The sequence below is a fragment of the Epinephelus lanceolatus genome, chromosome 19, assembly GCF_041903045.1.
Source record: "Epinephelus lanceolatus isolate andai-2023 chromosome 19, ASM4190304v1, whole genome shotgun sequence".
In the NCBI taxonomy this organism is placed as follows: domain Eukaryota; kingdom Metazoa; phylum Chordata; class Actinopteri; order Perciformes; family Serranidae; genus Epinephelus; species Epinephelus lanceolatus.
This window is the reverse complement of record NC_135752.1, coordinates 13,606,646-13,624,722: the sequence shown is the minus strand read 5'-3', so window position 1 is coordinate 13,624,722 and position 18,077 is coordinate 13,606,646. Positions and strand designations below refer to the sequence as shown.

Genomic DNA, 18,077 nt, shown 5'->3' with positions numbered 1-18,077 from the left:
TCCTCACAGGACACTGTAGCTTCAAAATAACCACTCAGGTTTAATTAAATATTGTCACAAGATATTTAAGTTATCTGACACTGGTGAGAATAGAGTTTTAGTGGTGCTCAAAAATAGATTTCTGTATTTAATCTCCCACATCATAACATAAAGTTGATTTAATCTAGTGCCTCTTGTGCACAGTATGAAACAAGCAAAAATCTGTTGTCAGAATGAATCTTCTTTATTACAAAAAACAAAGCCCATTTAGCAAACATAAACATTTTTGAAATGGAAAACTTTAATCAATGTCTGAGAGATTTGGGTTTGTGATTAATGAGATTTGAAAGATTTTGCAAATGATGTGTATTTTAGTGCATAAGTCAACATTTGACTGCATATTTTTAAATCTTTTAAGCCTCTCTAATTATTGCTTAAGTAGCCGGCAAAGACTCAGTGGCTAAACATGTGTTAACATATCATGGGGATCGTCCTGACTTCTTGTCATATGATGTGGAGATAATGTGATCTATTATCTTATAATGGTGGCTCTGCATGTGCAGTTATAGCATTATGATGCTTTAGTGCAAAAAAAAAAAAACACATGAGAAAATCAAAGCAGCTGATTTCTAGTCCTTAACATGGACTAAACTTCAAACACACTGGATCCTTCATTTCCCATAATGCAACTCAACAGCATCTTCCATTAGAACCAAGTCTGTCAAACTCCAAACAACCAGTTTGTAACACAGGCTTTCAGATCATTTTTTGGAGCCAGAAATGACCATATTTGGAGGAGCGAGGGGTGATTAAAACTTCCTGAATCTTTTAACATTAAGTAAATGGATGCGTTATTTAAGAATTCACCCCCTGTGCAGTTGTCATGGAGGGGGAAATCAGCTATAGAGATCAAAGCTGTTTATTGTACCAAGCTGTAAAGATGTTTATTTTTGCTGTTGAGTTGGGCATGTTATAATAGGGGTCTATCAAGATTGACTCCCTTTTGGAGCCAGCCTCAAGAGGAACTGCAGTTTTTGGCACTTTCCTGATGGCTTCATTTTTTTAGCCCCAGAGATCGCCTTTTGGCTGAAACTGAGATAGCCCAGATGACATTAGAAAATTTTTCACAGGCTGAGTAGTAATCCTTATCTCTAATAAATAAATAAATAAATAAACTGAACTTGATGTATAAACCAATGGAGTGCCCCTTTAAGGTACATGGATTTTGTGTCTTTACTCTTATATTTCGATACTTTACTTGCCACCCTACTGTATGTATATTTATAGCTGTAGTGACTTAATATGACCAAAAACAAAGTCTGCCCAAATGAATAAGCCATATGTTTATAAAGCTACTCAAAAGGGAGTCGGACAGAAGCAAAATACTTAAACCATCCTTTACCAGCCAATTTATGTTGAAAGATTCAGGAAGTTTAAATCAACTGAGCACCATGTACCGATTTGTTAAATCCGTTTGTGTGTTCATCAGAGAATGAGTTTATTACAGCAGAGTATGTTAACCCACAGTTAGATTATTCAGGCACTTACCCATTACTTAAGCATTAACCAGAAACTCATCAAGTGTATCGGAGTTTATTTGATTCACTCAGCTCCCTCTGTGCTGACTATGGACACAGCTGACACATAGTAAGGTCCCTCTCTGAGATACGTCTTCAGACGGATGTAATGCTGGCTGCCCAGTATCTCTGCTGCTGTGGATGAACACACAAGTGTCCCCACCAGTTCAAACTTTGCATCTTTGACCTCCTTCGTCTGACCCGTTGAACGATCCAGAATGAACTCCATGAAACTGGGTGTGTTGATCATTAACTTCTGACCCCACGGCTGAGAGGCAATGGCCTGGAAAAAATACCACACACACAGATATCCAGTGATGAAGATACAAACACTACTGGGGTGATGCTGATCTCTTTTACAGGTTATCACAAGGTCAGTAACACAGAGAGGGTTTGATGGAAGTTAGACACAGCTGAGCACTCACAGAGAATATCCGCAGAGCCCCACAGTGCAGCTCTGGGAACGGCTGAGTGCTGATGTTGCTGATCATGTCCATGGGCTGCTTAGACAAAAGGTGGAACCAGGACTCTGTCAGGGCCAAGAGGTCTTCTGTCTGCTGCTCTGGCTGCAATAAAACGTTACAGATTCATGAGCTGACATTCATTAAAAAGACAATGACAATGCATATTCCTAATGTGTGCACACACATACCTGTAGAGTGAGAAGCTGGGATATGGCGTCCAAACTGCGCACTCTGAGCTCTGTAGCTCCAGAGCTGGCAAGCTGGCTCATTCTTGTCAACACAGCCTTGAACTTTTCTCCTGAAGACACACAGAGAATCAGTCACAAAGATCCAAAAACATCAGCAATAATTACAAGAGACATTAACATTCTCAGAGGAGCCGTGGCTCCCTTAGCACCTTTGGCTTTTATCAAATAAAACACAGAACAAGCTAACCTGTTTTCTCAAAGACCTGCTTTCCCTCCACAGTCAATCCGACTAACCCCAGGGTGTCCAGAGCCACGCCGATCATCGCAGGGTCAGGGTCCAAAGCCATCTCAAACACCTTGTTCTGGAAGATCGGATAGGTTTCACAAACCTGCTGTGGGCTGTCCATAATGGCCAGGTTTCCAAAGAACTTCACCAAACCTACAGGAGTAATAATCACACTGTAAAGGACTGAATAATGCAGCATTGAACTGTTGTATTAAATAAAGGAATACGCCACCTAAACGTAATACTTCTGTGTTTTCTTAGAGCAGTTTTCTAGAGACTCACCGGGAATGTAGAGGGAGGAGAGAGGGTCAGTCTCCGCTCCCCTGATCATGTTGGAGATCTTGTCCATTATACCCTGCTGGGCCAAATACTGCCGGCCATGCTGACTGTGGGCTAGAGTGGTCACCATCTCAATGGCTGTGGCTCTGGAGAAAAAGACAACAACAAATGCAAATTCACAGCATTATACAAAACTAAAAACACAAGCAGTCAGGCAAACTTGCATTACAATACAGCAACTCTTACATTTTATTTTTCACATAATTTCTCACTTGTTGACTCTGTATGTATATGACTTATGTTTTTACCTGATCAGTATATCATCTCCTGTCAGTTCTCCGAGCAGCTGAGAAATTAAGCTGCTGTTGGCACAGTAACCGAGGGAAATGGGAGACACAGACGAGATTTCCACCACCAGCTGCAAGAAGCAAGAAGACTTTATTAGGTATCAAAATTAGTTTTATGTGCGTATATGAAAATGCATTACAAACTGATATATCTGCCCTCACTCTGGCATGATTTCTTATGATGAGTCATGTTTTCCACTGATTCCATCAAAAACAAATGTGCATTAAAAAGAATCCTATGTCAAACATACAAAAAAACAGTTGCCACTTTTGCATTATCAGCAACAAAGTAACCCAAAGTAGCACACAGTGAATGTACCTCATATATTCTGTATCTGATAGTGTCACTTTTGGCCATCACATCCTTCATAACAGTCAGCAGGTCAGTGTGGAACAATTTGTCTAACCCAGGCTTGGAGTGACTCAGTTTAGACAAGGACTGGATGGCCTAAAAAAACACAACAATTACTGCAACAGCACCAACTGTGATTCATTATCTCTCACACAGGATATTCCAGTGCTTCAGTCATCACCTGCTTTGCCACGGCCAACTTCTCTTCTCCGATGCAGCGGATCACCGCCTCAAGAATGTCGTGGTTGTTGAGGATTTCAGTGGTAGCGTCGGGGTGCTCCACCATTCTGCCAATCTGACAGAGAAAAACATAAAACAAGGTCAGTGGTTTCAAGGCAATTGTGCGTCTGTGTGTGGGCGTGCTGTGTGCGAGCAGCCTACCTGTGTCAAAGCCAGGATCTTAACCGCTTCATTAGGATGAGTCAGACCCCCCTGCAGCTCCACTCTGTAGTTCTGAGCCAGGGATACAGGGCTGAGGGCCATTAAGATGTGTTCAAGGATGTCCACACACAGCTCAACCTGCTCCCTGTGAACACAGCTCACATTAGTAACATGGCTGCAACTCTAATTAATCTTTTGGTCTGTAAAATGTATAAAATGTTATACGACTGTGTTGTTTAAATGCCACAGTTATTTTCAGCTCTTTCACAATAGGACTAAACACTGTAGCAGCCAACATTAGACTCGTTATAGGTGAGCCAGACCTGGACAGACTGAATCACCGCTGATTGCTGCACAGTCCATGCCAGTTAGATTTGTGTCCAACATCATCCTGACTTACTCTGACGAAATACAAAAGTGGACAGCGATAATCTTGCAAGATCGAGGTGGCTGCAGTTTTTGGAGCCAGGCACTGCAGTTGCTCTCCACTGACTGCAAGACCCAGGGCATGATGGGAAACACCTGGCTCTTTTTTTTTTTAGAGAGAGATTTAGATGTTATTTGTCTGATTTGAAGGTTTACAGAAAACATGTTGTGTGACTGATGGTGACATTTGGTAGTCAGAGAGACTAAATACATTCATCATAAACTATACATAGTCTACTGTATATTAACATTGGATTGTTTTAATTATTGAAGTACTAAAAAGAATTTGTGCAAAATCTAGGTTGATCCATGAATATACATTGCTAATCACCTGTAAAGCATTTTAATAGGTTATATGGTGTTTACTTACTCGGTTAATCTGTACAAAATAAAAGATTGTTGGAGAGTGGCACACATGTTAACTTGTAGAGAGCTTTGGTCTAGTCCTTTTGTTGACACACTGGGGTTATTGGATTGATTGTTTGTTCAGTAGGTGCTATGTCTGATAGGCTTAGCAATAAGTTCTACTAGAGAGCTTGCTGCAGTTTTGTGGGTTTAATGTGGTGGTGAATGTGAGTAGAGCTATATGCTCGGATCACATCCATGGGTTTCTGGAAGTGGCTGCATAGCAGGTGCTTTCCAGTCCCGCTGGTTTACAGTGAATAAATACCCCTCACCTGTAACTGCACGAAGACTAGGAATGAGTGTCCTTAGTCAGTTAGATAGGTATATTAGTGACTTTGGAGAGGACAGACTCCAGTGTGTTGGCCACCTGTGATTGGTTTGGTCTGGGTAAAGGCACTTTTTGTAGGCTCATGTATATCTAAAGTTGGTGAACTCTGAACTAAGGTAGGGTATCATTACGTCTATTGTGGAGTGTTTCATTCAGGAGCCTTCACAAACATTGTTGTAACAGTGTACAAAAGAACAATTGTTAAAGACTGCTGACCATTATAACATTGAAATTAGGGCTGCAACTAACGATTATTTTCATTGTCGACTAATCTGTCGATTATTTCTTCGATTAGTCGACTAATCATGTTATCGAAAAATGTGTTGAAATGGTGAAAAATGTTGGTCTGTCTCTCCCAAACATCAAAATGATGTCATCTAATGTCTTGTTTCGTACTCACGCCGAAGGGTTTTAGTTCACTGTCATGGGAGAGTGTGTAAAGCCACCAATATTTGAACGTAACAAGCTGCAATAAGAGTATTTTGGGGTACTTTTATAGTACTTTTCTATGAAAAATGACTCAAACCGATTAGTCGACTACTCACCGATTATAGTAACAGTCAATTAGTCATTGATTAGACGACTAATCATTGCATCCCTAATTGAAATAGGGGCAAATCGTCTGAAGGACACTATGAAAAGCATGCTGAAAGCCAATCTGATGGAAGAGGGGGTTTGGTGAGTGAAAAACCTAAGGAATTGCCCAGTGTGTCTATGTCTTCCACAACAAACTTAACATTTGAGCAGCAAAAAGAGCTACTGATGATGCAGATGCAGCATGAAAAATGTATACAGCAGAGTGAATTAGAAGCTGAAGGAGTGAAACAACAAACAGAGCAGGAAGTGATGAAATAAAAAAAAACTGAGAAAAATTGAAGATAGAGCAATGTAAACTTGATAAAGAAAGGTAAAATGTCAGTCAGTGAGTTGACTGATCAGTCTTCAGCTGCTAGTACACCCTCTGCTGCTCGATTTGATGTTGCCAGTTATTTAAAGCTGCTGCCAAAATTCAATGACAAAGACCCAGAACACATGGAATTTGCTAGGGATTTGGTTATGCAGTCCAGTCGCTGGTGTTCTGCATCCAGTGTCGGTTCATTTGAAGAACTGTGCAACCTGGTTGTTCTGGAACAGTTCAAGCACTCCTTACCCAGCTATATCGCCTCATACATCAATGATCGTAAGGCAACAACTCCAAATAATGCTGCTGTCCCTGCAGATGAATATGTATTGGCACAAAAATGCATCTTTGGTGGTCATTAACAGGGTGTCTGTGGTCCAGAAGCTATAGCTGACAGGGCTCGTTAGAGTTTGGATTCAGCTTTTCTCCAGCAAGATACAGACGCTTATGTGAAAAATGACAGTATTAGTAATTATTGTAAAAAGTCTGGCATTGAAAAAAGGAATGTCCATCTTTGAAAAGACAGTGAAGCTGATCACAAGCTTAGTCCACTGCACTGTCCTTCCCTTGACCCAGGCTGTAACAGAACAAATGGATATATACACCAATCAGCCAAAACATTAAAACCACTGACAGGTGAAGTGGATAACTTTGATTATTTTGTTCCAATGCATTGATCAGCTGGGAAACCTTTGATTCTGGCAATCATGTGGATACCACCTGACATGTTCCACCCACTCAAACACTGTTGCAGACCAAGTACCCCCCCTCATGGCTACAGTACCCCCCAATGGCAGTGGCCCCCCAGCAGGATAATGCACCAATGCAGATATGCAGCCTGATCTCGTCCACTTTCCAGGCAGTTCATTTCTAACGAGCCTGCTGTCTGACTGCAGGTGTACCATCCAAAAATGGGTTTGGGGGACTGTGCCTAAAAAAAGCATCAATCTTTGCCTTATGGACATCTTCAAAACACCCTAAACGTTAAAGTCAGTACTGAAATTTTCATTTTAGACCCAGTTTCTACAGTTACACGACAATGAAAATGTGACACTGTCCACGTCTGCACTACATATTGTTGTTAGCATTGTAGGCTAACCAGTTAGCTTGCTAACACAACTAGCAGAGGTAAAATGCAGCCTTTTAGCTAACCTATCTAACTTACACTACCTGAAAATCCACATATTGTTTAAATAACTGCTGACGATACTGATAATAACAACGGACAGCGGACTGACTCAGCAGTTTACACCACAAACTGTGTAAATAAGGTTCACACCCACCACCTTGCTAAACTGTGAGCAAGATGCATCATGTCAAACCAACCTGTCATTTGAGTTCAGCAGGGTGAAAATCACATTGAAGCGCTGTCCGCTCACTGAGTCTCTCAAAGCGTTGACGGGTATCGCCAATAAAGCTGTTTTCAAACTCTGAAGCTCTTCAATTGGATCATCAATACCAGAGAGTCCTGCCAACAAACTCTCAATAGATGCCGCCATGACTGAACTTCTCCTCCTTCTTCTTCGCTTACGTTTTATGGCGGGTTGCAACCAGCGTGTTAGGTGCATTACCGCCACCTTCTGCTCCGGAGTGTGGATCACTAAATTCTATTGTATAATCCAGTAAGTCTAATAAATAAAACAAAAAACACTCAGACCACTTAGCAGATTCATTTAAGTTTTAATAATTAATTTCATGTACTCCAATCTGTCTCAACTCTTCCTTTATAAGCTGTTTTTCCTGGGTGCATCCTCTGGGTGACAGTGTTCACATAAACCGGTTGAGTGTTTTCCTGTTTTGCTGAGTGTGCTGTTTACATTGCAATGGCCTAATTTAATCCTGTTGCAAATTATCTCCTCCCCCCTTGTCTTTCTTATACTCCTGACTGTTGACTTTACACTACTGATAAAACTATAAAAATCTCCCCCTTGTTTCATTGTTCCACCTCCCCTGACATTCTTCCATTGACTTATTCCAGATTATCGCCTTGATCTCTGATTTACCTAATGAAATGTGTATATTTATGGTGTCTTTTTGTAGCACTTGTTTTAGCCAGTTTATCCACCTCCTCATTACCCTTTAAACCTGCATGTGCTGGAACCCACATAAATTCAATATGTATACTTTGTCCGTCGTGGTGAAGAGGGAGCTGAGCTGGAAGGCGATGCTTTCTATTTACTGGTCCATGTACGTCCCAACCCTCACCTATGGTTTGCTGCTCTGGATCTTTGTGGGGTGTTGCCCTGGTGCCCCTTGAGACCACCACAGTAGTTGGTCATTAACTGTTTTCTCCTTTTGTCCAGTGGGATCTCTTTCCCTAGAACTTGCAGGGCTGGGATGGAGGTTGTTCTTACTGCTCCACAACACTGCCTCAGAGCTTGAGCCTGAATTTTATTCAGCTGAAGCCGCCATGGCTGGTCTTCTTCTTCTACTTGTAGGTTTTATGGCGGGTGGCAATCAGCGTTAAGGTGCATTACCGCCAAGTACTATGTTGGAGTGTGGACCAAACAAAAAAAAACTAAATTCTCTTTATTAGTCCATTTTCTTTCGGGTAGTAAAACAGTTTACCTACATCAATGTCAAATACATGTTTTAAATGGAATTTTTCCACTCCTACCTTCCTGATTTCCCTCTTTCATTTTTCACATTCCATTTTCATTCCAGGCCTCCAGAAATGTTACAGCATCCTGCATTAATTCAGAAAGGCCACACTTCTGCTTGTTACATGCTTCTGCATCACTCTGAAGCATTTTGTTGTTTGTATGTTGCCATTTTTTTCCAGCAGAAAAACTTTACAATTTCTGCAGTGAGTTATGAACCTTTTGCAAGCTCACTGAATGAGAAGTCATATTACTGTCCAACTGGTTTTGCCTATGAGAAATGAAAACAAGAATGAGTCTTTTTTGTGTAATCATAATTGCTTCATAAATTGTCTTATGTTTTACTAAAGGGCTACACAACTTTAACCCAAACTTGAGCTTGCAATTGAACCTTAACATAACTGTACAATTCATTTCATTCAAACAATAAACTGTCCCCAGCTGGGAAAGTTTACAGTATGTTTGATGTAGCCTTTGCAGCATGTGACACTAGAGGGGCATTTTCACATTCAATATTCAAATGAAATCAGAGTAAAACATATGCAGATACAGACTTTAAACATATCTGGAGGGGATCCTCACTGTCCTTGTGGTATGATCAAACAGTTTCTTTTCTGTATCATTAATGTTGTATGCATGGTGCAGAATACACTCCTCTTGATTAGGCATGTGACTTGGGGTTGGGGTGCAGGGTTACATGCTGCTAGAGTTTCATGAAAGTGGAAACCCTGTCTGTCAGCAACTATTGTTGTTGAGGTGACTGCAGCGGGAGGTCCTCTGGGCAACTAATACACACAGAGAAACAACAAGGCTGTTAACTCAGGTGTCATGCAGGTACAGTCTCGGTTATTTGCATTTATGTATAATGATTCAGTTGGCTACGTTTATGGTGATTCATACTCTGTCTTCTGTCTCATGCTCCAGTGCTATCTGTGCAAGCTGCGTACCCACCAGTGGTGTTTCCTCCTCTTCAACATCATCCTCTTCCATGCCCTGTTGTTTGGGGCAGACTTTGTCGAAGAGTACCTCCTGCAGCCCACGCCTGGGGTCTACACTGATGGCATGGTTGTTGAAGTGAGAGAGAAAGCAAGGAAACTAGACCTGAGCAACGCCAGGGAGAACGTGTCCCAGGCCTACCCGATCACTAACCCTGATGCCTGCAGAAACTCTGACCTCTTCCTCCTCACTATCGTCTTCAGCTCCACAGCTAATGTCACCCAAAGAGATGCAGTCAGGAGGACATGGGGCAACCAAACACTCACCCAAGGCTTCCCAGTGCGGATACTGTTTTTCTTGGGATCAGCTGAGACTGCTGATGCACAAAAGGCCCTCATGGTGGAGTCTGACCTTCATGGGGACATGGTCCAGGGCCATGCTGTGGCTGACTCGTCCCTCCGTGGTCTAACAGAAAGGACAGTGTTGGCGCTGCGCTGGGTGATCGCCTTCTGTCCCTTGGCACGCTTTGTTCTGCTGACCAAGGATTCTGTGTTTGTCAACCTTCCTGCTCTCGGAGGCTACCTACTCGGGCTGCACAGGCACCCTGAAGACCTTTATTTAGGTAGGGTGATCCAGAGAGAGTCCCCTAACAGGGACTCCAACAGTCCCGGCTACCTGCCTCCAGCTCTCTACCCTGACAAGTACCTGCCTGAATACTGTGACGGGACGGCTTACGTTCTATCCCAGGATGTGGTCCGAAAAGTGTATGTAGCCTCTGCAGCTGTCCGTGCACCTGTGCCAGCTGATGTTTTTGTGGGCCTTTGTGCTCAGAGGGCTGGTGTGGCACCAACCCACAGTGCCAGGTTCACAGGAGAGAAACATATCCGCTACAACACCTGCTGTTACCGCTACCTGTTCAGCTCAGCAGGAATGGAAAGCCATGAACTAGATACAGTGTGGGCAGACCTGGGACAAAAGGGTGGTGGATGCTCACTGTTACAGACCTACTATGGCCTGGTGACCTGCAAGGCCCTGACGTACCTGGATAAACTGTCCTTCTTTAACTCCAAAGGCCAAGCTGAGTCGCATGGTTGATTGACAGAGCATGTGTAATTAATTCATGTGTGTGGTTGTGAGTGAAAATGAGACAGAGACTGACACGAAGTGGGGCTGAAAGAGAAAATAAGAGTATGTAAATAAGTTTGTAATTCTTGTGCCTGTGTTTGCATTTTGCCTGTCAGTATTGTTGATAGATAAATCTCTGTTAAGTTCTTTGTAAGATCACTCTAGGTCTGAAAAAAAACATATACAGTGATGTTATGAGCAAAGGAAACCTGGAACAATGTACTATATATCCACATTACCAGACTTACATAAATAAAAGCGCAGTGTAAATTTAACTTCTGCAGGGGCGAAGCCAGCCAACTGTAACCATCTGGGGCTCAGCCCAAATCTAGGGGCACTCAGGGGCAGTGCTCGACCACACAAGATTTTTTTTCCCCCACTTACAGCAGCTATATGTACTATTTTATTGAACCGTTTGAGAAAACGGAATGCCTAAAAAACTGCAAACCTACCTAGACCTACAGACCTACATCAACTTTTGTATGTAATTGTTCTCCAACTGCCTTCATCATTCTGAAACCTTAGTACAACAAATATTGAAGATGACTCATTTTCAACTCCTGCCATCTAAAAAGAGGCAAAAATGGTCTAACATTACTGTTTTTTACGCTGAAGTTCACAGAGTGTTAAGCACAAAATCTGTTAATTTAAATCCACACAATAATATTCTGGGATGCTCTTACTGCAAATCCAGAATCCCCAACAATGCCAACAAAATGCAGTCTTCAATACTCTGAACTGAATATGCTACTCGATTTCTTTAAGGCAGGGGTCTTTAATGTTTTTGAGGCCAAGGACCCCTTAGCTCAAAGAGAGACAGAGCAGTGACTTTCTATTACATATATTGCATAATAATGAGTTACACTTAAGATAATTCTCTGAGTATTTTTTGGTTATCTTTCATTTTCGCTTGCCTGTAGCATCTAAATCAGCAGCAGTTGTAGCATGGCTAGGTGCATTAGCGTCACCTTCTGAACTTTTGCCAGCAGTTTCTAAGGAGGACAGTGTGTCAGAGTCTCTTGCTTAAAAAGTTACTAAACGATCCACTGTGGCTCACAAGGATGTCCATACACTTAGAATAATAACACAGCTAATTGGCTGGTATATTACATTAAATGTTAGCTAACCAGTTCACTTTGCTGTTATAAGTGCTGCACTGTGATTAGCATTAGCTAGCTCACGTTATTGCACAAGGATTCATGGGTAGGAGTTAGCCTATCATTATTGTTACATACTGTAAATTTTTTTTTTTTTTAATTAATAGGCCGATTAATATTATCTAATGATATAAATTATCAAAAATAATTTGGTACCCCCCTGCATTTACTCTGAGGACCCCCTAGGTGTTGTGGACCCCATGTTGAAGACCCAGGCTTTAGGGGATAGCATAGATTTGGAGCGTTTTAGCAAACATTTAGGGCCGGAGCCCCAGAAGCCCAGCTCTGTACTGCTAATAGTGCAGGAAGGGCAATAGAGGAAACATTTTTCTTTTTCTTTCTTTCTTTGAGTGAATTTTGCATCAGATTGTCGAAGTAAATAAAAATCATTTGTTATGTTTATTTACAAGTTGATTACATTATCTAATGTCTACATTACCAGAGAGATAACTATGTGAAGAGAAACTTAAGTTGAATATACCTGTTTTCACTGTCACGCTGTCATTAGTGCAACACCTGAATGGAACAGAGAATCCATTAATGTTATTAGTTTCATCTGTGCTTTTCTTACTCTGACCTCAGAGGCCTCAGAGTGTTGTCTTGCCCCTATTACACATGCAGTAAACAAGCAGGTGAGTCAGAGAGATGTCAGTGAAGCACAGTCTGTCCATGCCCACACAGTCCTGAGAGGAGGTCTAATCAGGCAAAATAATTGACTGTGTGGGTGGACATTTGGTGTGGAGACTCTTTAAAACAAGGACAGAGATATGTGGTACAACAGGTCCTTTTTAAAAGACACCTTTAGTAAAAGGTTACCCCTGGCAAATCAGTTATTAAATAAAAGTTGTCTATTATAAAGCTATGTGTTTACCATAAGGATGTGACCTGGGTTTGATACGTTTGTGAATAAAATATCACAGAATGAAGTTACTCTGAAAATCTGGTCTAATATCTTTCATCTGCTGGGTGAGCAATATTTCCTGTTTTCAGTGCAAATTTCAATCTACTCTAGTCTTATAGTTTTGTTGCTTATGGCCTAAGAGGCAGTTTAGGACCAATCAAGAAATTGTATTATTTGACACATCTATTCCAGGTCAAAACACTGTTCACCAAATAGTCTGAACCAAGCAGGACATCTAGTGCCCAATATATGGTATAGCAACACACTGCCTGTGCAAGTGAGTTGCACATGAGTACCTCAGTGTAGATTCAGCCTGTGAGGAAAAGTCATAGAAATGCTTTGCACACATGCCCCTATCGAATATTGATGATCCAGTGGTTAACAAAAATTAACGGGGATCTCAGTAATCAATACACAGGGAGCAGTTCCCAGAATCATTATACATGTTTTCAGCATTTTAAGTAGAAGTAGAAATGATAATTATCAGTGTTATTTTAGCGTGACTGAAAGGTGTGATAACTGCTTCTGCAGGAAGTTCGTCCGCTCACTTCCATTTTGGTTTCCAGCAATTTTATGTCCTTTAAATGCTGCTGTACTGCATCTCTCCCTAAAGTCCACAAAAGGAAAGTCTGGCCTCTATCCCACTACCGCAAGCTAACCAAACAAAATGTTTGGGTGTTCTACAAACCGTTTCTCTTCTGTCTTTCTGCCAGTGGTTCACACTGCAACTCCCTACTCCACTTTGGCCAGGTTCCATTGTGTCTGCAAAGCTTTCCCTGGCTGCCTGTCTCACCTCATCAGGCCAAGAGCTCAAAGAATAACATCTCAGCATGTCTACAATCATTCTGGCTGGTGAACAATCACAGCAACAATTTGTCTGGCATACCATCAGTGTGGACCAAGATCGCTCTCCGGGATTAATCTGGATAAATTAGCATCAACACCTTCCATTCATGGCCTCGGCACCACATGATCCCTGGCCTCTCACCTCTCTACCTGGTCTCTCTGTCTGTCTAGTCCTAAACAACTGGCCCCATGATGCTTTCGTTTTAGATAGCTGACATTTTACAGCCATTACCATCCCAGTTGAGCCATGATTTCCTATGAAGCAGCTTTCTTGCAGAGAGTGACACCACTCTTATATTTGTTCATTCTGTGTCACTCTACAGGCAGGAGATGTTTAGCTTAGCTTAGCATGTGGGAGCAGGGGGAAACAGTTAAGCTGGCTCAGCCATGAATGTATAAAGAAACCTGAATTGGATACAGCGTTGGAGGTGGGCCCCATTCATTCCTATGAAGGTTGCAAGGTGGTGCATGAAGCCAAAAAGTTCAACATACAAAATATTCAGATGATCGGCACTGCTTCCACATTATTGGGCCTATAAAGCAGGTGCAGTACAGACTTCCATCAGTCAAGCCTGCTACTTTCAGTTTAGTATTCTGCTAACTTGAATGGGGATAAAGTGTTTCAGTTGTGCGTCTCTTCTTAACTTTCCAAATGTCATCAGACTGAATACATCAAACTCTGATAGTAAAACAAGAAATTACACAGTGGATGTGATGCTCAAAAATGTAATCCATTGATTTACAGACACACATTTACATCTCTTTTGCTAAGTCTATGGAAAAAAATCTTTTTGGGCCAAATGACATCACATGATGGATGTAATTCCACAGTTTGGCTACTACAAACACTGGCATTAGACATTATGATTTGTTTGAATTTAGGTAGTGACGTCAGGGGACAAAAAATTAATTGCAGGATGTCTAGTGCCAACATCAGTTTGACATAGAATACTGATGACAGAGGGTTCTCCCTCTGATAAGGTCTGGCTGCTGCCCCTTCTTTATGCTAAGCTAACTGCCTCTTGGCTCCATCTGTGGTATCTTCTTGTCTGGCAAGAAAGCAGTTGAGGGTATTTTCCAAAAATGTTAAAAAACATTCCTTTAAGATTAGGTCCATGGCAGGACCTGACCTGTGGCCTTATGTCCACATCTACAAAAAAAGCACAAAACCAAAACTGCTACTGTGGAAATGAAAAAGTTGCCAAAACATTTGTGAGTGCAGTTATTCTTTATACAAAGTCATTAACATAACCTACTGGCTCAAAAATTCTGCCGAGGTCTGGGAGGATTTTCCAGGAGAAAGTGGAAACAGAGTCTGCAGAGCGGGAAAGCCACCAGACCCCCCAAACCACATGTACACTTCAATGCAGGCACACACACACACACACACACACACACACACACACACTCATAACACAGCCGGCAGAGATTGTTAATGTGAGGTCGAGGGGTCGGTAAACTGCATGTGGGTGGTGCAGCGCTCCAATGAATGCCTCCCCTCAGAGACACCCATCTCTGCAGAGAAGGACTCATCAAACCAGAGAAACACTGTTTTATTTAAACTGTTTACACTGACAAAACAAGTCTTGGGCTCCGCAGCCTCAGCCACTGATTTAAAGGGAGGGTCAGGGGGAGTTAATGTCCCCACTGATGAAAGAATTCATTGTCTGTCATTTAAATTTCGCATGTTTGTGCACATGTGTCATTCAGGAGAACATACAGTGTGCGTTTTTACACATGAGTGTGCAATCCTTATAGATTCCTGAGAGTTTCATGTTCACATCAGAGGCTCAGTGTTCATGTGGCCCTTCAGCCCACGCTCATTTACGTAGAAGCAGTAACCTCAAGGATAAACCCTCTTTTTTGACGACATCTGTGGTTTCTTCTCCTTTCCCTTTTTGTAAACTCCATAATCTTTCCTTTGAGGTTTTGGTAACTTTTCCAAGCCAGTAGTTTGTGCCTCTAGAACAGTGCAGTTGCTTTGGACTTCTCGTGTTTTAATTATACATTCTATAGCTTTTGGCTGTTCTTACAGAAAGACTTGGTTTTCCAAACTACTACATCTGGATGAAATTAAGTACAGTGAACATAAAATATTTCAGTACAATTCTTTATGTAACAGGTCTGAGGATGAACACTAGAACAGCTAGTGCAGTAAAAGTAGACTACTATTGTCCTTCTAAGACCCCAGCTTTTGTTTGGTACACATTTTTAATGTCTCTCTGCTATTTGGATGAGACAGACCTGATAAGTATAAAAAAACTAAACATTATCTTTGAACAGCAAATAGCTTTTGAAAAAAAAGATGTCCTAATACAGGGACAATGGGTTTATTCTTAATAGTCACAAGTGTGTAATAAAGTGTAAAACCGATGTTTCCCCGGAACATTGTTACTTAAAAACAAAACTGCAGACACTTCAACATTTGTTCAATGTTTTGCAAGTTAATGTATCACTGTTCAAGTCTAAAATGGTTCAGAACTTTTCATGTCAATGCCTGAACATGACTGTGCAAAAGCAAGACTGCAAAAATGTAATCTCTAAAAGCCTTCTGATGTGTTTGTTTTGTAACTCTGTATTAATTTTCCTTGCTCCATACTCCAAGTATGCCCTTTTTGTCTGTAGGAACAGTTGTTCACACCTAATTAGCCTGTGTGAAATGCTGCAATAAAATTATAATAAAGACCCAATGACCTCAAACGAGTACCTCCTTATTAACAGGGTCATAGCTTGTTACCATTGCTAAAATTGGTCAAATTATCATGCCATATTAAACTACAATGATTTTTAAGCATAAATCAGTAAGTTTCAACTATCAAATTAGATCAGGTTTTGTACCTTGTACACTTTTGTGTCGGGATCGGCTGTAGACCTACTTGGCAGAGATGGCCGCTATCTTGTTCTTACATGGATAAGTGTATTGTGCTTTCACTACCACTAGATGGCACAAAAATGTCCATGATTGAGGACAATGGGTCTAAGTTAAGCAAATTGAAGTATAAGGTGCAGCAAACCCAAAATGAGATGTCCTCATATGTGGAGACGGGGTCATAGGAGGGTATCGTATCAAACATCTCTGTTGACAGTTCACAAAGTTCTTATTTTGTGTGGAGATAACATTTATAAGCTAAACCTGCCATCTTGTTGAGAGATTATTCAGAATCTCTGACTGTACAGAAGACATTAAGTCTTTACCCTGAGGTTATATAAAGTCATGATATAACTGAACAAAAAATATACACAACTCCCAGGGCTGCAGCCAGGATATTAGAAACACTGAGTTCATTAGTCCAAATTCCCCAAGCAGGCCTGACCCAATTAAGACTTCTTCATAGACAGTGTGAAGGTACATCACACTGTGTGGGATGTTGACGCCATCTTCTGAAGTACACGGTCTCTTATCTCTATTACCAAAGTGTATGCACTCAGTCCGAAAACAAGATAGTTTACAATGTCCAGGTATGTGAGTGGAGGTAGTGGATATTGTGATTAGTTTGTCCAAATACTGTTGTATGACCAGGCCCTGTCTGAAAAATTTAACATAGTATGGCGTTAAGTTAACATTCTCTATGGGAATCATCTAAACGTTGTAAGAGTTGAGAATTTTTTTATTTTTATTTTTATTTATATTTATTTTTTCATTATAATTTCATACATTGCATTTTTTTTGCTTAAACACTATCAATTTTTAGTCTGAACAAGACTACAGCCATGCTAGTAGCTTAGTGAGGCTGCACTTAGGCACAGCATCACGAGCTAAATGCTAACTCAAGCGTGCTAAAATGTCCACAATGACAATGCACACATGCTAATGCTAAACAGATACAATGTTTATCATGTTCACCATCTTACTTCAGCATGTTAGCCTGCTTGCTAAACATAAGCTGAGGCTGATGGGGATGTCATTAGTTGTGCAGGTATTTGGTCTAATTTGGTCCTGATGATGGCGCTAGACAAAAAAAAATCCCTGGAATTCATGTCTGAATAAAATGTAGTGGCAATCCATCCAGCAGTTGTTGAGATATTTCAGTCTGGACCAACAAACAGACACAGAGCCATAATACAAGCATAGCTAAGATACCAGAATCCACCATAAAACAAACAAACACAACAAAAACAGCATGCAATATGTATGCAATTGCAAAATGAAAACTCCACAAGTCATTGTACTCTCCCAAAATTTCCAGAAATACCACCAAGCACATGGTGTCCTCAAAGTCCTTCTTTCTCATACATTTCATTTTTCATGTGGCTGGCTTCTCTTCTGAGCACTGCCCAGGTTTGGACATCTGTGGGCAGTCCATTGAAAATGATGAAATCTTTTGGTAATTGCTTCTGGTACCTTGACTGCAGTTGCGCTCCAATGGGCTGGGTCTGTCAGTGTAGAGAGGCACTGAGTGATTTATTTAAAGGGATCCTCAGTCATTGCTGTCAGGATCAGTGCTGGGTGGAGACTCACTCTGTAATAGAGCGTATCAGATCACATGTTATTAGAGGCTTGTAGTGTATTTGTTGATGGACTCTGGTGTGGTAATGCGGTATCTTCCCCTCTACTTTGTCTCGTACGCTCACTGCCAGATGATCAAGATATCTGCTAAC

At 41.2% G+C, this 18,077-nt stretch overlaps 2 protein-coding genes across 2 annotated transcripts; one reads left to right on the top strand and one right to left on the bottom strand.

Moving 5' to 3' along the window:
* Positions 1 to 202: 202 nt before the first annotated feature.
* psmd5 (proteasome 26S subunit, non-ATPase 5) lies at positions 203 to 7,446 on the bottom strand. The gene is made up of 10 exons (XM_033646059.2): positions 7,240 to 7,446; positions 3,854 to 3,998; positions 3,654 to 3,767; positions 3,440 to 3,568; positions 3,082 to 3,191; positions 2,777 to 2,919; positions 2,456 to 2,647; positions 2,209 to 2,318; positions 1,982 to 2,122; positions 203 to 1,839 (listed from the first exon to the last, which is right to left on the bottom strand). The coding sequence occupies exons 1-10, from the start codon at positions 7,410 to 7,412 to the stop codon at positions 1,582 to 1,584; spliced, it is 1,515 nt and encodes a 504-aa protein (XP_033501950.2). The 5' UTR covers positions 7,413 to 7,446; the 3' UTR covers positions 203 to 1,581.
* Positions 7,447 to 9,341: 1,895 nt separating this feature from the next.
* b3galt9 (beta-1,3-galactosyltransferase 9) lies at positions 9,342 to 11,286 on the top strand. Its single transcript, XM_033647280.2, has 2 exons — positions 9,342 to 9,347; positions 9,438 to 11,286. Exons 1-2 carry the CDS (start codon positions 9,342 to 9,344, stop codon positions 10,542 to 10,544), a joined length of 1,113 nt encoding a protein of 370 aa, XP_033503171.2. The 3' UTR covers positions 10,545 to 11,286.
* Positions 11,287 to 18,077: the final 6,791 nt, after the last annotated feature.